General features: G+C 46.4%; 1 protein-coding gene across 1 annotated transcript; it reads right to left on the bottom strand.

Annotated features, from left to right (window-relative positions):
- Window positions 1–7,970: 7,970 nt before the first annotated feature.
- Window positions 7,971–15,725, bottom strand: LOC119449429 (V-type proton ATPase 16 kDa proteolipid subunit c). Its single transcript, XM_037712599.2, has 3 exons — window positions 15,536–15,725; window positions 13,864–14,047; window positions 7,971–10,187 (listed from the first exon to the last, which is right to left on the bottom strand). The coding sequence occupies exons 1-3, from the start codon at window positions 15,606–15,608 to the stop codon at window positions 9,980–9,982; spliced, it is 465 nt and encodes a 154-aa protein (XP_037568527.1). The 5' UTR covers window positions 15,609–15,725; the 3' UTR covers window positions 7,971–9,979.
- Window positions 15,726–24,282: the final 8,557 nt, after the last annotated feature.

The following is a 24,282-nucleotide window of genomic DNA, read 5'->3' as shown; positions in this document are numbered from 1 at the left end:
TTTTAGATGCGAAGCAGCTTATGGCGGGGGCTTTGTCCGTCCCTCCTTCCGTCCCGCGGCGTCCCACACCCCCACAGCGCATGCGCGTCCCCTCCCCCTTTCTCTTTCTGGGATTCTCTTTCAGGAATCCTCTACTCTACGGAGCGGCGCGCACGGCAGGTGGTGCGACAGCTGCATACTCCGCTGGGGGCGCCACGGTAGTTCCGCGGTATGAAAATTACGGAGCGCGCGCGCGCGCCTCTTTAGACAGTTTTAGTTTAGCGTGGTTACCGGAATAGCGGGCGTACCGGAATAGCGGGATCGAAATGCGCATGCGCAGAACGCTAAACGAGCCATACCGTTTACCGTGCGCACGCTATTTCTCAGAGTTAACGTTACCGTGTTATCGTGTTTACGTAGTGTACGTAAAACATGGCGGCGGTCCCGGCCGCCCGCTTCGAACTGAATTTGGAGTTGCTGTTGAATAATTCACTTCGTTGATAGGAAATGACTGCGTAAATGGCTTTCGCTTACCTTCAGGCTGGATCGAGAATATGTTTTTATGGATAATTTAGCGGAGTTTTCGAGATCGCTTCTCGTTTCGAACGCGCCTAAGCCTAACGAAAGAAATTTTCTCCGAGATGCGAGCGCCACCTGTCGATAAAGTCGGGAGATAGGCGCGACGACGGCATATGGCCTCTGAGATGGGAGGATTTCGGAGGCTATGGTAGACAGCTTGTACTGCTTGTCTGTTTCGCTGCAGATCGGCGGACATGGCAAGTAAAAATACAACGCGCTCCTGGCTTCCATTGCGCTGCCTCTCGCACTTTCCGGACGCACACACACTATGACTTAGGTACCATATGTATGCGAAATTCAAAGCGTAATGGAATAGCGTCCCGCACGTAAACTACGCTCTTATTCTGCAAAGTTCGTTTGCGGAACGGTAACGCTATTTCCCGTAACCCCGCTATTACGCTAACGCTAAACTAAAACTGTCCATTCTCTCTCCTGTGCAGCGCCGCGATGAGCGTTCGGGCCGCTGCCGCGAAACGGGAGCTGCGGCGTGGCGATCCCGAAGTTAGGGCTCGCGAAGCCGAAAGGAAACATGAACGGCGGCAAGCGGACCCTGAACTCCGGGCTCGGGAAACCGAATCGAAACGTCAACGTCGAGCGGTGGATCCCGAGGCGGCGCGGCAACGCGAAGCCGAATCACAACGCAAACGTCGAGCGGCGGATCAAGCTAACCATCTCCCCGCTGCTTCGCATCCACACATGGTTCCCTTTAGCGGCAGATGGAGTAATTTTTTTTTCATCAGCCGCTGCGCTCCGCGTTCGCTCTCATCTTTCGCTGTGCTCGTTCGCTCGGTCACGAGGTACAACGCCGACGCTCGCCGCAGCAACGGGCGCCTAATAAGAGTTGCGCTCAAAAACGGAACGGTAGGATGAATCATGCGCTTCTGGTGTAGGTGGTGCAACAACCACCAAAAGTAGGAATCCAGGGAAAAAAATAACACTTCGTCCATAGGACACGCGAATATGTCCCAATGTCGATGCACCATATGCCGGACGTCGTTTCGGATATACTACCACGGATGCCCCGAGGACATCGCACACTCTTTTAATTTCCTCGTAATAGAATTATGTGTTCTCGCATTTTCGAATTACAATCCGAAGATATCTGTGCAACTTGTGTACACATCGTACTTTACGAATTTTCGACGCAATTTACTTTGAAAAGTCCAATTAGTTCAATAACGTACTTGCACTTGGCGGAAGGCCTAGAAGGATGAAGAGTACGCTGAGCTTCCGCACACATAACGTGTGTACGCAATATCCTGTTCTTGATACGTGGGCCGGCACTCTGCCCATTGCGTATCTGCACTCAGCGAGTGCTGCGACCGAAATATACATTATAGCAAACAATGTGCAAATGACAATGACATATGTGTTTCACGCAACGAGATGCACACAGCGTTGCAACTGTAAAATAAAAGCCCACTAGGCGGTCGCCGTTAAGTATTCTGGTGTGTAAAATGTACGCAGCATGTCCCCAATATGCCCCCCGCAGACATGCAAGGGATGTCTGCAGGACAAGGAAAGTGTGGCCAAACAATCATGTGAAGGTCGTCTGCCGGTCGTACTCGACATATCCCTAGGATATCCATGCCCTGCCACAAAGGAAGACACACTATTATTGAGGATATGCAGAATCACTGTCAGACCGGAGGGACTTGCGATTGATGTTGCACCTCACACACTAGAAAAAAAAAAGCCACAGGCCTGCGCGGCACACGCAGCACATTCACAATGTAAGCTGGTGGAGCAGCTCAAGAGTAGCTCCAATTTGGGCACCACGCACAACAGGGTCTTCGCGGGAGTCTGTTCGCCTAGTTTTTACGAGAACGATCTGAACTGTCCGCCCGGCGTCGACGGCGAGCTGCGGCTTGTAATGCTCTCTGCACAACAGTCTGCCGAGCCCGATCAAGCCTTACAAATGCAACTTACATATCAGGCGCGCCGCGTTTGCAGGCACCTTAACTAGATGGCGCCACCATACTGGCGGAGGCTCGAGTCGTCTCCCCCTGCGTTTGCATTATAGGGTATTTTCCGCGGCCCGATAGCAGGTGCTTGCGTGGCTCAGTGGTAGCTAGAGTATCCGGCCCCCACGCAGCGGGAATCGGGTACTTTTTTTCGCGTTTCCAGCGATAGCGGCATCATCGTAAAAAAGTGCTAGAGATCACACACAAAAGGCTGGCGGTTGCCATTTCAGGAGAGAGAACGTTGGGATTAGGTTGTGGGGAGGAGTATATAGCAAGTTTTACAGTTGGGACCAAATGTTGATGTAGGGGACAATATATCTTTATCCATTCCTTTCTACACCTCGGATGAATTATAGGTGAAGGGTTACCTTCAAGGTCAAATGTGACACAAATGAATTAAGGACGTCTTTTATTTGAATGCAGAAAAAATAGTACGGCGCCCTCAAGGTGATCTTGAGAGCACATTAAAGCTTGAGCACCAAATTTGTTCTTTCTCTGAAGAGTGATGTTGGACACCTCCGGCTCTTCTACCTGAATTCATAAGAAAAACTGAAATGTTTTCAATGTATGGTTCACTGATTCTGATAAAATTGCTGCTTGAAAAAACAAAATGCCTATACATTTAAAAAATAGCCTCCACTGAAGGCAGAGTGTTTTAGGACACCTAAAGATAAAATTGCCTTAAATCATACAAATTGTTAATAAAACGTTCTGAAAACTCCAATGAGAAAAATAACAATTTCCCCATAAAATGCAAAATGTTATTTTAGATTTATCTGCTTTAGGCACTCCAATAAATGTTGTTTACAGAGTTGCAGCATCAGTCAACGTTTTGATGACATTTTTGTGAAGATATCCAAGGCCTCAGCGAATAACGTGCTCCCTGCAGTCGGCCCAATTAAACTTTCTTTTAAGTGCAACAGATTTCAATAATATCAGTTCATCAGTTGCCTATAATGAGAACATTACTATGTTTCACATGTATTTGAATGAAGGAATTGGAGTTCGCCTAAATTTAAAGCTCCATCTCAGAGTGGCATCACATAATCGTTGCTGTATAGCTTTTGATCATGAGGCATCACTGTCTAGAATACTAGTGCTTGTTTGTGAACTCTGCTCGATTGACTTCTTGCGGAAAAAGCTTGGGAGCTATTGGCAGCGTTCATGGGTCTCTCAAACCTTTAATAAGCTGCATGTTATTTAGACCACCCAAAACAAGAACACGCCGAACCAAGGTCATCATGTGTCGATTAAGAATTGGGCACACATACAGCACACACTCATGCCTGTTGACCAGCGATGAGCCACCTATTTGTGGTAAATGTGGTGAGACACTGACTGTCCTGCACGTCTTGCTGGAATGTCGTGAAATAGAAGCCCAACGAAAAAAACATTCGTTGACCACAGTGTCGGCAAATTCCACTCGATCCAGCAATGTTCCTTGGCAGCGAGCCACTTTTTGATAGCAAGTCAGTTTTAGCCTTTTTAAATGATGTTTCTTTACTGGATGTTATACACACAAGTGATCAGTAGCACAGCCTTTTATCGAAGGCTGCTGCTGCAATTATAATATTTAGAGCACGTGCTTCCCTGCCCTTCCGTAAAAGCGCCCGTGTGAGGCATTACTGCTACCTGAATAATCCTGCATTTCAATCTTACAACCACTTCGCAACCTATATATTTTGTTCATGGCTCACTTTACAAGTCATAGTCTTAATACATATACAGTATCTTTTACGCATTTTACAGGCAATGTTTTAGGCCACTATACAGCCAAGTTACATCTGTACTACTTGCATTGACCGCATCATCGAATACCTCATACTATTTCCTGGTGCTCTTTGGTCATTACTGGCCCTTGCGCCATCAAACCCAATACATCATCGACTGACAGTCAAGACTGGTTTCTAGATAAAGTACAGAAGTCGGGTGATGAGTCACTGTTGAAATTGTGAGCAGTACATTGTTTTTTCTACAATTCAGCATGAATTGGTTGAGAAAGCGTGTTGCATGCTAACCTCAGATTTCCTTAAAAGAGTTCCATTTAGCTCGGGCCAAACTCTTAATTTTCTACTCAAATACATGTAAAACAAGTCATTTTCTGACCAATTTGAATGAAATTTGCTGCATTTGAGAAAAATAAATTCTAGTGACTCTAGGAAGCAGACTTGATCTAGGGCCTGTAGACAGACAGACAGACAATGAAGTTTATTAAATGTCCCGAGGAGCACCGCCACCATTCAGGGCGGCAGTGCAGCAGGCCACTCTGACGTGGGAACGGGGAGGCTGAGCCTCACCGCCGCGTCGTGGGCCCTCTGGACGGCCCTTAGCTGGTGCAGTAGATCGGGGCTCCACTCTTCCTCGGTGATGCATTGAGGGACATGTAATGAGGGACTCCGCCAGAGCATGTGCTCTAAATTGCTACGTTCGCCACAATCGGGGCATTCCGGTTCAAAAGTGTCCGTGTAAGAGCTGAGAGTGGAAAGACTAGTATAAGACCTGGTCTGCAACATTCAGAGCGTTGGAGAGTCTCCAACATATGGAGAGTTTCTCGTGTGGAAGAGGAAACGTTTGCCTGCCCAGCTGATAGTGCTTAGTAATATCGTTGAATGTGAATAAAGTGTCTCTAAAGACCTCCCGACCAGTCTCCGAGGTACCACCTCCATCCGACCCGGCGCGGTGGGTTAACTAAAAAAAAATTCAAGAAAGTCTGTAAGTTAATAAAATTTAAGCACAGTGTACTAATCCACCACTTCGCACCGAAAACGGATGTCACTGTTCTGCAAACTGCATCTGTTAAGAGCAACTCAACCAGACAAACTTGATATACAAATTTACAGCTTACAGGAAATGCGAAAGTCCTATTCACAAACTAGTGGTATACTTCAAAGCATATAACACATCCATTTTGTTCATGTTAGATGTACTAAGTGAAACAATCTTGCAATTTTCAAGCATTTTTGTAAATTAAAAATGTGCTTCCTACAGTCACTACATAAAGTTTCTTTCAAACACAACAAATCTCATCAAAACTGGTGCAGCGAATGCCAGAAACATTATTTATTCATTCCTATGTACTTAGAGAGGAGCTCCCTAGATAACTAAAGCTTCCTCTTATTTTTACAAAACCTATATCTTGAGTTTGCGCAGCCAAATATAAATTCAATGACACGATGTGCAATATTTTTCTGATGTTTTAGTCAGCTTACTCATAATGTTCGGAAATACACAAAACGGCCAAAATTGGAGGTCGCACGATTAGTGATTGCCATAGTGTGAATTTATGAAGCAGCAGCTCAAAGTCATCACTCATTGAAAGCCAGAAGAAAGTTCGGGAAAATCCACGAATTGCCTATAATTCACAAGCTGAATTAGAGGCATACTGGCAGAACTTGGACACTAGCCCAAGTTTTAAAGTGAAGCTTTCTTTGCCTCTTCCTTAGACTTTTCTATTGCTGCTGTCTTGCATGCCGCGTCGGGAGCTGGGTCAGAACATGCATGTACTATATATAGGAAAGGAGAAGCAAGAAACTTGTTTCAACTTTTCTATCGCGCCACTACAATGCCCTCTGGAGCTCCCTTGGCGTCACCACAATACACTCTTTATGGCTGTAATTAACCGTGACCCCACGCCAAAGCATTGAAGAAACTGCAGCAGTTATCTTTGTACTAACACGCAACAGCCCACAGAGGAGGTAGATATGATGGTAGAGAGGAGGCAGAGAATGGGTAGAATTGACCCAGTGATGAAACGAGTAACAGCCTTGCCACTCTTTGCTTGCAGCTCCCATACATGAGGGGAGGGTGGGAGAGAAAAAAGGAAACAAGAATGCAAGGAAACGCTACTACTGGACATGACCGCAGTTGCGGACAAAGTGGATAAATTTAAGTTCAAGGTACTGTACGGTATGTTTGTGCTATTTCTGAAAAATAAACACCATGTAAATTTGTCAAGTAGATAACTCTCACAGGGCGCCCAGGAGCAAAGCCGCATTAAAGCACCGCAGCATTTAGATGACACTACAGATGCAGTAGCACGTCAAATCAACACTTCTGTGCCCGCTGCAGCTACTTTGCAGTTATGGCGTTTGACGAAGGTCACTGGTTCGATCCCGCCTGGGGGCCAAAATATAAAAACGCTCGTGTATAGATTTAGGTGCACGTTCAAGAACCCCAGGAGTTCAAAATTAACCCAGAGTCCGCCACAACGGCGTGCCTGGTAATCCAATTGTAGTTCTGGCATGTATAGCCCCATAATTAAATTGTACTCAATTCCTGCGTCCGCTGCGCCAAAGCGTGTCGAACACCGCTGGAAGTTAACTCTTCTGCCTCGATGCGAAGTGCCGCTTGAGGCAATGACAATGCTAGCCTTCTCGGAGGTTATGAACGGCGCACACCGTTTCAAACACATCTCACTGTGCTAAAGAAATTAAAAGATTTGCCGTCAACACCACTGCTAATTATCACCAAAGCAAACAGCACAGAAAGCTTCACTTGCATAGATTACCACGATCCACAGGATTTTTTAACTAGTATTCTTTGTGTGAAACGCCTTGACTCACCCATGGCCCGAGCACAGGCCCCTTAACTACAGTCGCACATGCATCGCTGCAAGCGTGCCGCTGGTCTTGCTGCATTTGCTACTGCTGTTGTGCCATTTGGGCAAAGGTTAAATTTTTTTTTTTATCATTGCATCAGCCTTTCTGGTAAATATGTTTTCTACTGGACCTGGAGCAGCCGCCGAAATCCTGGAGAGCGCTCAGATTTCATCAATCAATCTGCCAGCGGAGAGCAGAAATGCTCCATGGGCGATCATACTGGATGTTGCGCACAAGTCGCAAACTGGTTCCAGAAATACTGCTTGACTTGTTCGATTGGCCAGTAGAAAACACCATTAACCCATTCAGATACCACTTTATCCTTTTGATTGAAAACTTTCACCACATTTCTTCATCTTCAGAATGTCTACAGCTGCAGAAAAAATTAATTTTCAATTCTTCAGAGAGTTTTGTCAAGTTTACAGAATGTGGACTCCACGCGAAAACTCACCACAGGAACATCAAATATGTTAACATAAACTATTTTGTGTATTGAAAAGCTTGAAAAACACTTATCCAGCCGCTTGAAAACAATGCCTAGTACATGACGTGAAATATAAAGTGAATCCACTACATACGACATAGTGACACTGAGCAAAAACGCCCGACTGTCTACCTTCCCACTCGGTTTACTAAAACATTTTATGCATGGTATCTAAAATTGCAGCACAATTCCAATCATAAGTGTTTCAAGATATATGCGACACATTAAATATTATTGCTTTCATCAGTTCTTTTGCTGTTGATGCACTATCTTGGTGTACACAGCGTCTGAAAGGGTTGAATCGATGAGGTAACCACTTTTTAAAGTGGCCATGAGCATGCATCCCTTGAAGAATTACCTTGACTCTGAACAAAAAAAACATCTTTATTTTTCAGAAAAAGAAATAAACAGTAACCGCAAAGAAGTATGTATATGACACATATATACATACATACACATACACCACTACTATATTACAGGGAATTGAACCCACTTCATACCACCTGCCAACAGAGAACATTTTGGAGAGAAAAAACGAAATGAATCAACTTCCAAAACAGTCACGTCAACAGATGTGTCGCTAATGCAGGACAATACCTAGATGAAAATTTCTGTTTACAGCTCGGTTAAACATACATGCGCTCACCAGATCACAGTACTACCGATGTATTTACACAGAAAAACTGGTTACAGTCATAATGCAGACATCTATATTTATAAGCATGTGCGCGTGGGTGGTGCCATTTTTTTTTTCTTCCAGACTTAACATGCTGGCACTTTGTGTTCTCAGCACTGTCGCAGCAGCACCCATGGCAGCAGAGAAACAACGGGAGGGCGCATGCTTGTTTAGTAGGACATAAGTAGAGGCTCGGTCCAACAATGCTAGCGCACAACAATTACTCAAACCTCACATTTGCAATCCAGTGGCAGTCGATATTGAAAGAATCCTACACATGTGAATGGGGATTGGATGCCCCCATTTCGGTCACATATACATAGAGTGAAACCTGTGTTTTATAACCTTTACTTGAAAACTCATCTGGGCACGAGGGCAGTGGGTCCCCAGTGGGCCTCCTGTGGAAAGCTCGCAGGGAAAACATGTCTAACACATGTTCCGATCGCTGCGCTCCAGCCGAGTACACTTCTGCAAATCCATCAGTCAACAGACAGCCTGCAACTTGCTGAAGCACACTGAGTGATTGAGTGGCTGGCAGCAGTGCACTATATTCCCTTCAATTAGATTTTTCCAAATAGCCATTTGTCAATTTGCACACTCCACTCCAGTCTAGTGAATGTGTGTTGTTACACACACACACACATACCATTAAATTCGCAAACTGCCTGTTCCAGCTGTAAGCTAACTTCTGGGTGAATGCTTCTGGCTGGAAGTGTGAAGTTGCAGGCTGGCTGCAGAATGCTGCACTGCCTAACCATGCCACGTTTTCTCTCACTAACACTGACCAGCACATGTGCTTCAGCTATTACATCCAGTGAATGCAGACGACTCAAGGCATGAATGCTGGCAATTTTTTGTTGCAGCCAGCTTTAAAAGATTGTTCTGTAAAGCAGTGCAATTAAAAAGATTGAACAGGTAACAGGGTGAGCCAACTACATGCAGTATCACCATTAACAAGTAAAACAAAGGTGGGGGGGAGGGGACAAATGGATCCACAGGGCATAAAAGTTGGGCTAGCTCTCTTTGGAATGTCCGCAACCCGACAGCCAGACGCAGCAGATGGTTGCCAAATCAAAACTGGCAGCACTATGTTCCGATACAACGGAGCAGCAGACAATGACTGGCCAGCGATCCACAAGTGAGCTCTGCACATCCATTTGCTCAACGTCCAGTAGGTGCAAGCAGAGAGGTGTAGGAGATAGAAAAAGGTGTTCGCAGAATGCAGATATGACACTAGCAAGCACAGCAACTGTGACATGAGCAGAGAACGAATATGCGCATGCAGGAAGCATTCAAATAAGAAATGGCGCCTGTAAATAACTAAACGAAACAAAAGTTTCTTAAACTTCAATAAATACACCGACACGCGCATGCCACCTGCAGTGCAATATTACAGGGCAAGGTGCGAGAAACAAAGTTGGCGGACAAGGTTTGCCATACATGCTCAGACAGTTGGCTTCAGGGCTGCAAGAAATGTCACACCAGAAAATAAAAAGCGATCAAGACTGTCTACACCTCTTTCCTTCTTGCTTAGCCAAGTGGAACTCTGGGGGCAGGATGGGGTACCATTTAAGACATGCGGCGCAGGGCAGGTAGGACGACGCTGGCACTGGAGGGAAGTGGGGCTTGGTGGCGGGCAGGGATGGGAGGGGCGATGGTGTTTGTGGAGGGGGCGGGGGCTGGCGTCACGAAGAAGTGCTCAACCGCGGGAGTACATAATCAGAGCCACGATGAGACCGTACAACCCGAGCACTTCAGCAAAAATGAGGATCAGAATCATGCCCACAAACAGCCGGGGCTGCTGCGCCGTACCACGAACGCCGGCATCGCCCACGATGCCAATGGCAAAGCCAGCTGCCAATCCGCTCAGCCCTACGCTCAGTCCAGCTCCCAGGTGCAGGAACGCACTGCATGGCAAGAAAGCAAGGCGTTAACAGATCGAGGAACAGCAGACATCTATTCACTTGCAGCACTAGAAAAAGTGGTGACAGGCAACGTTTCCACATTCAGATTTACATGCTTGTAAGGCTTCAGATACAGAATCAATGCGACGGAAACAACAGACACTGCCTTTGACGAGAGCCACAACCTTTCTTGACCTACTGTCAACCGCAGCAACAGTAACAGGCCTATAGATGCATCATAAGCATGACAATAGCAAATAAGCTAAAGAAGAATAAAAGGAAAACATTGTAACATGAAATTAGAACAGTCAGCATGACCTTGTGAATGAGGAACTTGCTCAAGATTGCTGCTCGCCAAAGCTGGCACCCATAATTCGACCTCTGTGCAAGCATGCAACAGTAATGCACAGCTTTGATGGTCAGTGAAGAGTACCACAGCTTTATCAAGGTCTATGCAGGTGCATTTGGCATCCCATGCTGCACAGCACTGCTGCATTTTAAGTGCAGTGCGACACTTTCTTTACAGCCCTACATTCTGTAGGGCTGTAATGACTGCAGTGACCAGAGAGCGTCTGCAAATAATGGAGGCTCTTTTTCAGAGGCTGCAATGTTAGCAACTTCCCGAAAAGCACACGTAGTCCATGAGCAGGTCTTGCATGAAACTTGCACTCAGTTACATATACAGTCGAACCTCACTAACACATACCTGTCAACCTCGCAACGTGACAATTCTGGAGACTGCCGCAGTGAGGGGGGCGTCAGGAAAGTCAGACGACTTCAGGGTCGGTCAGAGTCGACCAACCCTGAAGTCGTCGCATCTGCAGATCGCTATCAAGATACAGCACACGCCGCTGCAACTACGCAGTTGCTACCCGAGTACAAGCCGCACCCCCCCCTCCCCCTCTACCTTCTGTGCTAGCGCGCTTTCCTCCCTTGTGCGCGATTCGGCTCACCATCGCAGGCTTTCACTCGCACATACAGCATACGGCGCGCGGGGACGATGTTATCGCCCTTGGACTTTATACGGAACATTGCAGCAGCCATGACAGTAGGAATGCGCCTGGAGTGGTAATATATGGCACTCATACGCTTGTGCGTGACCAGCGTTCACCAAGTGAAACGTCACTAATTTTTTTTAAAAATCGCTTACCGAACGAACAGCTGTGTCTTATACACCGGTGCGACTTATATACGTCTTTTTCCGGGAAAACTTCCGTTCTGAGGGGGGAGGGGGGTGAGTCTTATACAAAGGTGCAAGTAATAGACCGGAAAATACGGTACTTATTCTTGGCTTTTGAAAGTGCCATCGATCGTTCCAACTAAACTCAGGTAAATAGTAGTTCGGCATTCGCACTTTACTCGACACCTGACAGAGCCAACTGAAGCCTAGCGCACTCACGGTAATATAACGGCTTGATTGCTAAAAACGCTCGACCTCGCTTGAGACAAGCCAATCCGGAAAATCCAATATGGCAGCGCCTGTCGGCTGCTCGTGTTCGTGGTGGTGCCAGTGGCCGCCAGCACGATTCACGGTGCATGCTGGTGACGAACTGCTCCCGCGCCACTTTATCGCATGGTTATATTACAGGCCGTAAAGAAAAAAATCGTGGCGGCCACTTTTCGGGAGATTTCGGCAGGTATGCCAACATGGTTACTCTTGTTATGCAAACATTCATTACACATTGATATCAGCTAGAAAATTTTTAGAACCACATTGTTATATCTTGTTATAATGAGCTAGGAGTGTACCACATGTAGCTAACAAGAGTAAGGGCTCATTCACATCAGCAACCAAAAAGCAATGCAAGTGTGACTGGCCTGTTGCCACACTGAAATGTTTGCTGGTGTTGCATGTTGCCACTGTTCGACAGCCTGAACATGCTTGGGTATAAAATTCATGTGCGCCCTGTTCAGGCTGATGTGCTCAGACGTAGTCAACGTCCACTTTTCGCATTCACGAAGAAGAGAGTCGAGGCTATGGCACTTGATGTTGCTTGCCGTCGTATTGATAAAAAAAGCCAGTCACAATGTGTTGAATAGTTTCTCGGGCTTATTTTATTAACAATCTTTCCTTGCTAGACAGGTTTCATATGTTTATGCTGTCTGCGCGATTCACATACAAACATTTCAAAAAATTATTTCTCTTGTTTAAATATACCCTTTTGCAACGTCTCACGTAGCAAACATGCAGAGCTACCTAATGATGTATCACATATTCTTAGGCCGAAGACCAAGGCAAAGTTTTTGACCTTGAAAACAAAGCTCTTGCATAAAAATTGGACTTATACAATTTTTTCAGGCAATCTGCTGAACCTCCGAAGCTTTAAATATGTTTCAGCCATACTATGTCAACAGGCTACCATTCTTTTGTGCCTTCTGGATTTTCCCCGTGTTCCAAGTAAAAACTTGGAACTTGGAAATTTTGCTTGCTTTTGCCGGTGCCAAAAGCGCTCGTAGTAGTCAGATATCTGAAAAATTGGCTATTTTGGCAGTTGCACCACTTTATTTTCTTGCCATACACATCATCTGAATGTCTGAATCCTACAACATGTCCTTGAAAAAAAAAAAATGATTGGTGCCTTCTAGCTCAGCTGGGCAAGAACAATAAATTTTTGCCAGAATGTTGAGAAAACTTTGGCAAAAAAAAAAAAATAAATGTGGTGATGAGTTTACAACTTCAACAAACACCTGGAAATCGAATTTTCAAGTAATATCTGCGACGGTTGAAAAAAATGCTGGTTCATTTGGTGTAGCTGTTTTGATTCCTTACAAAAATGATCTGAATGGATTTAAACGCTGCGAGTTCTGCGGTATCACTAAAGGCATTCAATAGGTGGGCGTTCGTAAGCGTAGAAGTGAATTAGAATTTTTACAGCAGGTGAATAAGACAGATCCACTGTATGAAAAGCCTAGATATCAGAGCGGCTGAGCTTGCCATGCTAATTTGAACAAATCACCTCCGTTCCTTACGGCTTTTTGGCCCAATTAATACTTCACGGTGGCTTTCAGGTAGGTAAAGGGCGAAATCGTGGTATTTGATTCATTAAGCTCAGGTAATTGTCACCACGTTAACATGCGGTCAAATGTGTTCCACAGAATTTACTATCACAAACATCAAGAACCAGAAAAATATCCGGGATATGTAGACTAAGTGCCGTTTCACGCTAGGAAAACTGGGCTATTTGTTTTGTTGAATCGTGCTGTATTTGAAACTTTACAATCTGAAGGTGAACGTGGAATTTAAGCTGTCGTTCGTATTGTAAATATATAAAAGCCCACAGCACCTTGCTGGTAAATTTACCGTTTCTCCATCTCTTTCAGACATTAAACAAACAAAAAGTCTAGTAAGTTATTTATTTCCTGCTAGCTTAGAGTAAATTCCTACATAATTTAAGATCTGCGACAGTCTTAGCAAGAATTTCAGGGACCTTTTTTGCCTATTAGCGCCACACTTCAGAAAAGTTTGCCGACCCTGAACTGTAATTGTTCATTACGATGCTAATCATGCCTGTGAATGACAAAAGCTGACCGATGCATTTTACAGCCTCTTTTAATGCTATGGTAATGCACAGATACCATATACATAGACAAAGAAGGGGTCTGCCTGTGAACTACTCACAATTTATGCTGAATCTAAATCCAATTTGGTGTTAATGAATATAGTCTCAAAGACACTCACGAAAATAATTTGTAGTCTGGCTTGATGGTACTGGAGATAAGCACAGCAACGACGAGGCCGTAGATAGCAATAATACCCGCCATGACTACTGGAATGATGGACTTCATGATGAGCTCTGGCCGCATCACAGACATGGCTGCAATGCCTGTGCCCGACTTTGCTGTACCATAGGCAGCTCCAAGCGCTGAAAAGAAAGATTCATCATTTAGAGAAAAAGCGCCGGCCTTACAAATACAGGAAAATATCTGTATATCAGCATAAAAAAAGCCAGCAGCGTGTACATGACTTTGCATTTACACTTCACACACTTTATTGCGCTTTTTACCAGCAGGTACAAGCAGCTATAGAATTAGATACACCGCAGAATCTTGTAAAGTTATCGAAGTATCGCGATATCAGATCAGGGCATCCGCCACGTAGGAAAACAATCCCATTAAACTTCATAAGTGTACCATTGCGGAGGGACAAGATCACAATGAATGACAATGGCGATTAGCCCAGGGAAAGAAACTGCTTTGCCCGATATTATAAGAACCCTTTATTGTTCGGTTTGTGCGTAGCTGCGAATGAGCGAAGAAAAGCGGTTGATCGCTTCGGCCAATCACTTTTCCGAAGGCCGCGCAGCAGATGAACGCTGCCGGAGCCGGCATCTCACGTGACCGAACGAACTCCGTCCGCGCTCGGTACAGCGCAGCCACCCTACTTCCAGGCCATGTTTCCGACACAGCTGCACGATACGTCGTGCAGAGCAGGCCGAAATGCGCACTCTGCCTGGTTTTTGCCAACAGGAAACGCTGCCGAAGCGTGTAGAATCGAAATCACAGCCCGAATCCCCTTTGGCGGGGGCGAGCGCGTGACTTTTGGAGGTAACGCCCCCCTTTCACACCGTTAAGCTACGAGAAGCGCCACGAATGGAGAACGGTTCCACAGCCCACACCGGCATCAAATTTTCTTTCACCCCCATAAGCTGGCCTGCAATGTCGGTACTAAAGCGCAGTTACAAGATTTTACGGCGGCCTGTTATCAGCCTGCCATGAAGTCTCGGCATGCGCAGTCACGAGACCAAGCCGGGCACGGCACCGCTCTTGCAGGCGAAAATGGTAGAAAAAGCAGATCAACCCAATCGAAATTTAATTTCTTCGATACGATCTCTAAATCCCCGAATACAGCCGAAACACAGAGGGACTCCAGAATGCCCCTCCCTTATTACGATTAGTCAGAGTTGGAGTCATTGAGCCCAGCGCCGCTATGAAAGACTCATATGCCGGTGCTGCGGAGGCGGAGGAGCCATCTAAGTGCGATCTCAGCATTTCGCACAGAACAAAACGAATGTATGCAAGGTGCGTGGCCGTGATGCGAACGAATACCGCAAAAGGCATTAAACTTTGGCCATATTTGTCATACACTAAAGCAGCAGTACAAGAAGCGCCCAAATCTACGGGGAAAACTTCTCGTTCAACCGAGATATCGCGGAAACACGAATACACGTTAGGTGTGGCAATAGCTACAGCTTAATTACGAGCGAGAGCTGAGGGCATTGAAGCTCCGATTATGTGGCCCCGGCCGGCTTAAAAATCCCCTACTCCACTGACTTAGGCCTAGGGGCACTGGCCGCTCGTACGAATCGACTGCACCAGCAGCGAAGGAAGCAAGGAAGGAGGTTGTACTTTACCGCTAAACGCCATAGCTGCAACGGCTCCCATGACGCCGAAGAAGGGAGTGTACAGAGGTTCCTTGTCGGCCATTGCTGCTTCCCTGGGAATTTTTGAGCGAGAGCTTGCTAGCGGCAGAAATCTTGATCGTACACTACCTATTGCCAGCTGCAAGCTTACGTCTCGCCGAATAATGGCCGATAGCTCTTCTTTTTATCACGTGACAGAAATCTCGCGCCGGAACCGGAAACAAGACTTATCTCGACGCCATGGTTGGTGGCAGTTTACGCAATGCATCGACGTCACTTATGACGTCAAGTTGATGGTTGTCGCACTTGGACTGCCAAAAACAATGAGGCCGAAATCAGAACCGAAATTCAGATCTAAGGTGTGGCGGTTTGGGCGAGTAGGTGGTGTCCAAAAACCGACGACGTGTTTTCGGCTTACAAAATCGCATTTGCCTCAGTTAACCAGCAAAAGTACAGTCTTTAAGATCCACTATTTATATCGAGAGGACGCTACCCTATGGGACAAGGGTTTGGTCACCATTTATTCGTACATCTAGATTTTGTATACGTTACTACATCTTGATTCTGAATCATTCAATATAACAGTTGGCACTGTTACTTTCCTGGTTTTTCAAGAAAACACTGCGACTTTGCCTTCGTCTGCGTCTCTCAGAGCTACCTCCGAGCGATTATTAAAAACTGATCTCGAAGGCTGTGCTTTGCGTCGCTCTGTTTTTTTTTTTTTTTCTTCACAACAAACCTGGCAAGTAAGAATTTGGATTATAGAATGTAATCTTGTTGCAAAATTTGAGCAACAACTGAGCAGTAGTAAGCGCAAAATCATCTTTATACAATTTTAAAAGAAGGACCCCCGGCCCTATAGGTGATGTTCAAAACATGACAATCATGACGTATTTCTGGTTCCTAGCTGCAATTGCTTCTGGCGCTACACAGTACAGAAAAGCATACCCTTCGAGATTATATTTTGTTATATATATAAAGTGTTTCTCCGAGCGTGAAAGACGCCCGCGAATACATGCAAAGTGCCTCGAGCGGCCAGTCGCGCGGCAATTATGCGTGTATTCGCGGACTTCTTTCACACTCAGAAAAACACATTTATGTAGCACGTATTGAGCAACAGAAAGTTGTATCGGGAGTTTTTCATGTTGCTCTAGAATTTTCTCATTGCCACTTTGATAATTAGGACAGTACTTCTCGAGTCAGATAATTAATTACAATTACCTAATTAAATCTGAGTAACGAAAAAATTACTGGCGGCTACTGCACTGTACTGGAAACAATACGCACTAGGTTTGCTTGGCGTAACGCAGCCCTCTTTTTTTTTTTTAAATCGTGCTGTGTGCTAGCTGGGACACCCTGTATATACGAGGTCTGTTAGAAAAGTATCCGACCTTTGGCCGAAGAAAGAAAACTGGCATAACTGGAGCGTTGGAAACCTAATCACCCTCAAAGTAGTCTCCTCGGGACTCCACACACTTCTCCCAGCGGTGCTGCCAATGTTGGAAGCATTCCGAGAAGGCCCTCTTTCGGAATAGAGTTTAGCTCAGCTGTCGTTGCAGCCATAATGCCCTCTCTTGTCTGGAATCGCGCTCTTTTCAATGACCTCTTGATTTTAGGAAACAGCCAGAAGTCGCAGGGAGCCATATCAGGAGAGTAAGGAGCCTGTTGAACTACAGGAGTCTGGTTTTTCGCCAACAAAGTCTGAATCAAGCACGAGGAATGTGCAGGAGCATTGTCGTGCTGGATGCGCCAATTTCCTGTTGACCACAACTCCGGTCTCTTGCGCCGCACAACATCACGTAGGTACCGGAAGACATCCCTGTAGTACTCTTTGGTGATTGTTTGACCCTGTGGTGCGTACTCGTGGTGTACCACTCCGCGGGAGTCAAAGAAAGCAGTCGGCATCACTTTGACGTTGTTGCGCACTTGGCGGGCCTTCTTTGGTCTTGGTGACGTGGAATGCTTCCATTGTGACGACTGGGATTTGGTTTCCGGGTCGTACGCGTACACCCAGGACTCGTCACCAGTGATTATGGTGTTCATGAAGTCGGGGTCACTGTTTGTGGAATCCAGCGTGTCCTGTGAGACTTCAACACAAAGTTGCTTTTGCTCCACCGTGAGCAGTTTCGGCACGAATTTCTCCGCAACTCTCTTCATGGCCAAATCTTCGGCCATAATGGAATGTGCAGAAAAAGTGCTGATGCCCACCTCTTCCGCAATTTCTCGAATAGTCACACGACGACGGTCCCGCATCACCCCAGCGTTCACTTCGGCAATGACCTAGTCATTTCGGCATGTTGATGGCCGACCGGAGCGTGGCTCGCTCTCCACCGATGTGCGGCTGTCTTTAAACCGGTTGTAATACTCCTTAATCTGTGTGCTGCTCCTAGCATCGTCACCGAAAGCCGTCTGAATCTTCCGAATGGTTTCCATTTGGCTGTCGCCCAGTTTGTGGCAAAATTTGATGCAGTAGCGCTGCTCCAGTCGCTCCGTCATTTTCCTTGCAATAAAAAAACCGACGAGAGCACTGCGCACTACCTCACTCAAACGCTGCGTCCCAGCGACTGTCGCTATCGGCAGGCGGGAAAAAATTCGCGCATGCACATGAAGGTTTAAGGTCGGCTGATGCAAGCGCGTTTGTTTCATATCCATCAGGTGTTCGAAAAAAATAAATAAAGTCGGATACTTTTCTAACAGACCTCGTATATATCATTAGCCTATATTTATGTCCACTGCAGGACGAAGGCCTCTCCCTGCGATCTCCAATTACCCCTGTCTTGCGCTAGCTGATTCCAACTTGCGCCTGCAATTTTCCTAGATTCATCACCCCACCTAGTTTTTTTCTCCTAGCATGTTTTGACCACTGCCGAAGCTGCGTGTATACTTTTCACCGAGGGAAATGCGCAAATAGCAAACCACCTGAAATTATCGCGTTTTAACGCAGATCTCACAGGTTTGAAGTAATAAACTGAACTTTTTTTTTTTCTTTATTGTTATATTCACCTCTGTAACGGCTTGGACTTCATGCTGTAATGATGCACATAAACATACAAAATTTGGGTCTTATAAAGTTGAGAGCAGCAAAGGCAGGCAGCAGACCCAGCGAAGTTACTGCACAACGAATTGTGTATTTATGTGCGCTTTTGCTTTGTACATTCACATGACCATGGCTAATAATTAAAATTAAATTATGGTGTTTAGCATGCCCAAACTGCACAACGACTTATGGGGGACACTGTGCGGAAAGGCTCTGGATTAGTTCTGACCACCTGGGTTTTCTCACCGTGCTCCTAAAGCACGGTAACAACTGTTTCTACATTCCTCCCTCATCTGAATTTAGGCATCGCCACTTTGTACGGCTCCACTGAGCCACCGTGATGGGTACCACGGCTGATAGTTGTAGACGAAGTTCATCTTTTATATCGTTTAAAGCAGGGGCGTAGCCAGAAATTTTTTTTCGGGGGGGGGGGGGGGGTGAGGGGGGCAAGCTTCTGTTTTCCTCTACGTCACGTGATCGATAATAAATATCGGTAGTTTAAGCAGACTCTATACATGTATATCAAAGACATGTGACCGCCCCCCCCCCCCCCCCCCCCCCCCTCGCGTGTGCGTGTGCTTGTGAAGAAATTAAGTAAAAAGTAAAGTAAGCTCAGTAAATACAGTAAGTACGATAGGTACAGTGGGCGTTTGGAGCAACGGTCTCTCATCGCGCCACTGAATGGACCAGTCTTCGAAAACGCATCATTGAGACGACCCGCCCGATCGGAGAAGACATCATTAATTGTTAATTTCCGTTAAGCGTAGATGGCGTCGTCCTCGTCGGGGCGAAGTGCGTTTCACAAGTCAAGGACGGCTATACGCGTGAAAATGCACGTGTGACCAGGCTATAATTACTCCCATAGCAATAGCTTGTTCGCTGCGTCTTTGCGCTAGAAAACTTACATACGCGCAAAAATGCGTAAGGGTTGTTTTTTTTTTTTTTTTCGAAGCTTTCGTCGCCCTGCTCCCTCATACGAGAGGGTTGCATTTCCTGCGGCAAGTGCATGGGCCGCTGTGTCTTCCGCTGTGTGCGAGCGTGCAGCCGTCATTTGCCTTTACGTCAACAGATTCAGAATTGTACAGGATATTTCACCGCACACCATAGATATGGCATATGTACGCATTTGAAGTAGTGCGTGCAACTCATTTCTGCTTCACTTACGCCAGTGCAAACAGGAAGCGGCCTTGTACCTCACAGAATCTCGACTGATTGGTGTACTAGTGATGCAGGAATGAACTCCGGTCTTGTTCAGTGCATGTCCACATAATGAATTTCTCTGGACGCGGGAACTCCGACGAGAACTGTCAGCGCCTGCAACAAGAGTTTACTTACGCTGTACTGCGACACAGCAGCAGTAATTCATGCTTGTCGGCTGTCTGTTTCGTGCATTCTGTTGCGAGTCGGTGGAATTTCACTGCTGTCATCAACCCCTTCGTGTGTACATTGCTGGTTTGGGATTCCACAACAAAACAGCAACTACCAGCCTTCCGTAATTGCTGGTTTGGGATTCAACAGCACAACAGTAATTACCAGCCTTCCGTAGGGACGCAATCGCAAACAAGAGACGTTTCTCGCGCAGACTAAGCCTACGTTCACACTTGGGAAGCGGCAAGCGCGCGGAAAGGCCAAAGCGGCCGGAAAATTTTTTCCGCGCCTGTCCAAGTTCAGATTTGTTTTGCTACCGACGCGGCCGCCGCTGCCGTTTTCGTCCAGATCCATCTAGTCTGCGTACGTTTGTCGGCGTTGTGGCGCTCATTATCGCATTATTTCGAGCGGTATGTTCATTCTTTGACCCACATACCGTCATCACAAGTGATCATTTTACGCAACTTCGCGTGTCATCTGCGAACTTCGGTAAATTCCTCGTTGGCGTTCCGTAATTCTTCTCACACGGGCGCGGTAGCGCTGAGTCACAGGTTGGTGCCTAGGCGTGATAATATTTCTTTAATAGCTTTTATTTACAAGTTGTAATAACATTTCATCATTTCGTATTGTCGGCGCCTCCAGGACACCAAAGGGGCAACGGGAACACCACAGCTAAAGCCCAGGCTGGCCCTTGTGTTGGGGCTCGCCAAAGCCTGCGCGTCCTACGTGAGACCTACGCTCCCAATCTATCGTCGCGACGAGAAAAGCACCCCGCGACTTCTGCAACATACCGTACACGTGCGAGAATTATGGAGCGCCAACGAGGAATCTGCCTAACTATTGTCTGCCGTGGAAGTGGAAGAAGAAATGGCTTTTATACTTCTACCTACTTGATCAGGGGAAAAGCTGCTGGAGAAGATGGAATAACAGTAGATTTAATCAAAGATGGAGGAGATATCATGCTTGAAAAGCTTGCGGCCCTTTATACGCAATGCCTCACAACTTCATGTGTACCAGAGAGCTGGAAGAACTGCCAACATTATACTAATCCATAAGAAGGGAGATGTTAAAGAACTGAAGAATTATAGACCGATATTAGCTTGCTTTCAGTATTGTATAAAATATTCACCAAGATAATTTCCAATAGAATCAGGGCAACACTTGACTTCAGCCAATCAAGAGAACAGGCTGGCTTCAGGAAGGGATATTCTACGATGGATCATATCCATGTCATCAATCAGGTAATCGAGAAATCTGCGGAGTACAATCAACCTCTCTACATGGCTTTCATAGATTATGAAAAGACATTTGATTCAGTAGAGATAATAGCAGTCATAGAGGCATTGCGTAATCAAGGAGTACAGGAGGCATACGTGAATATCTTAGCAAACATCTACCTGGATTCCACAGCTACCTTGGTTCTCCACAAGAAAAGTAGAAAGATACCTATCAAAAAAGGGGTCAGGCAAGGAGACACAATCTCTCCAATGCTATTCACTGCATGCTTAGAAGAAGTATTCAAGCTCTTAGACTGGGAAGGCTTAGGAGCGAGGATCAACGGTGAATATCTCAGCAACCTTCGGTTTGCAGATGACATTGTCCTATTCAGTAACAATGGAGACGAATTACAGCAAATGATTGAGGACCTTAATCGAGAAAGTGTAAGAATTGGGTTGAAGATGAATATGCAGAAGACAAAGATAATGTTCAATAGCCTGGCAAGAGAACAAGAATTCAGGATCGCCAGTCAGCCTCTAGAGTCTGTAAAGGAGTACGTTTATCTAGGTCAGTTACTCACAGGGCACCCTGATCACGAGAAAGAAATTTACAGAAGAATAAAATTGGGTTGGAGTGCATACGGCAGGCATTACCAAATCCTGACTGGGAGCTTACCACTGTCGTTGAAAAGAAAAGTGTACAATCATTGCATTCTGCCGGTGCTAACATATGGGGCAGAAACTTGGAGGTTAACAAAGAAGCTCGAGAACAAGTTAAGGACCGCACAAAGAGCGATGGAACGAAAAGTCTTAGGACTAACGTTAAGAGACAGGAAGAGAGCGGTGTGGATCAGAGAACAAACGGGGATAGCCGATATTCTAGTTGACATTAAGCGGAAGAAATGGAGCTGGGCAGGCCATGTAATGCGTAGGATGGATAACCGGTGGACCATTAGGGTTACAGAATGGATACCAAGAGAAGGGAAGCGCAGTCGAGGTCGGCAGAAAACCATATGGGACGATGAAGTTGGGAAATTTGCAGGCGCAAGTTGGAATACGCTAGCGCATAACAGGGGTAATTGGAGATCGCAGGGAGAGGCCTTCGTCCTGCAGTGGACATAAAATATAGGCTGATGATGATGATGACTTGTTTTCTAGAAATGGACAATGAATAAAGGGAAGACGCGAACACCTCGGAAACGGCGGTGGTGGGTTCGCCTGGCTTTGCAAAAGCGCGAGAAGTTGGGTCACGCCAAGGCTTCGTTGCCGCACCTCCGGTTGCGCGACGTTGAATACTATCGCGAGAATTGCTGACAGTACGTTTTAGTGCCACTCTTGACGTAGAGCAAGGGCTGGTTCTTGTTCGCGTCGATCAGCATTACAGCCTACACTTTTAGTGCCATGTTCAATTTTACGACCGGTTGTTTACATGCTAGTGTAGCTTCCAGTGAAGCAGAACGACTTTCCGCCGCGTTTCCGCTTCGCCATGGCGAAAAAATCGGCCCGAGACCGATTCGGCTCACAGCTTGTTTTTCTGCCTGTTTTGCCGCCTAGGCGGGCGGATTTTTGCAAGATTTTGCCGCTTCCGACAGCTTCGAGACCAAGTGTGAAAGTAGGCTATAAGATCCTGCGCGAGCGCGGCCTAACCGGCACCTGAAGGGAAGCGGCGGAAATGTATACTGGAGATTTCGACCACCTGGGGTCTTTAACGTGCACCTAAATCTAAGTAAACGGGCCTCGAGCATTTTCGCCTTCATATAAAATGCGGCTGCCGCATTTGTTGCTTCATTTGTTGCGCATTTGTTGCTTCAGAATGCGGCCGCCACATTCTCGCCAAAACATCACAGAGTGTCAAAGCCTTGACAAACACCGTGACAGTTTTTCCATATGCAGACATGATTCGCTGTAAATTACCAACCCAAACGGAAGCGCCCAGGAATGAAATTGTGATATTAGCACCGGTTTCTTGAATTATGTCAGCGCGAAGCGACGAGAACAAAGGGTGGGTAAGTGGGGGGAGGGGGGCGAAAAAATTTCGGGGGGGGGGGGGTTGAACTCCCCCCCCCTCCCCCCGCCCTGGCTACGCCCCTGGTTTAAAGCTACAGTGTATATGGGGGGCAAATGAGTACCTTCACGACAATGCAATACAAATTTTGGTCGAAGACCAGCCATTTAAGCGAAGTATCATTTCGGCAACTTAAAAATGTTCAACCTCTGTGATAATAATGTTCGCTTTCGAAGAGGAGGAGGAGGAATAAACTTTATTTGTGTAGCAGATTTGTGAGACCTAGGCCTCTCTACCTAGATGACGGCCTCGAGCCCTTGGGCTCTGGCGGCATCTTCGGCCTGCTGGATTGCCTTAAGTTGGTCTTGCGGTGCAGACCTGAGCAGCGCGGTCTCCCACTGCTCTCTGGTCTTGTGTGTTTTATTCTGTGTGGGTGTCCCAGGACAAGCCCAAGCCATATGTTTTAAGTCCGCCCTTTCTTGACAGAATCTGCATCTATCGGTGTAAAGTTCTGGATAGTTAACCGTGGTAGGCCACCGGGTTCGGATATGTTTCTGTTTGCAACAAGCGCCATGCTGTCGCTTGCCGTCTACTTAGCGAGGAGTGTGCCGGAGGGGGGGGGGGGGGGGGGGGGGAACGGGCCCTGCCCAATTTATAGTGTTTTGTTATCTCGGTAAAGCTAGTCATCCGGTCTCTCTCCGTTCCCAGTATTTGCGTGTCATCTGCTCGGTCCGTCAGTTCTCGAGCCGGGTTGTGCGCTATTTCGTTCCCGGGAAGGGAGGAGTGTGCGGGTGCCCATATAATGTAAACATCTCGATCTTCACGAAAGTTGGCTAAAATTCTTAGCGCTTCCGGCGAGATTCTTCCTTTGGCATGGTTCTTGACGGCGGTCTCGGAGTCGCTGACTATGATGTCGGCCTCCGTGGAGGCCAACATCATAGTCAGCGTGGATGTCAACATCGCCAGTGCTATCGAAGAGTAATAGATTTTTGTGGCTGTTTGATCTACGGAAGAGGCACAGTCTTACGAAATCGCTACGTGTTGGCTCAACGGAACGATACACTCGGTAACAGCTCTATGTTGTTGTGCTGGTAAAACGGGAACGATTATA

This window comes from Dermacentor silvarum, chromosome 4, assembly GCF_013339745.2.
Source record: "Dermacentor silvarum isolate Dsil-2018 chromosome 4, BIME_Dsil_1.4, whole genome shotgun sequence".
NCBI lineage: Eukaryota > Metazoa > Arthropoda > Arachnida > Ixodida > Ixodidae > Dermacentor > Dermacentor silvarum.
The sequence above is the reverse complement of the archived record's forward strand: the minus strand, read 5'-3'. Positions and strand labels throughout refer to the sequence as shown.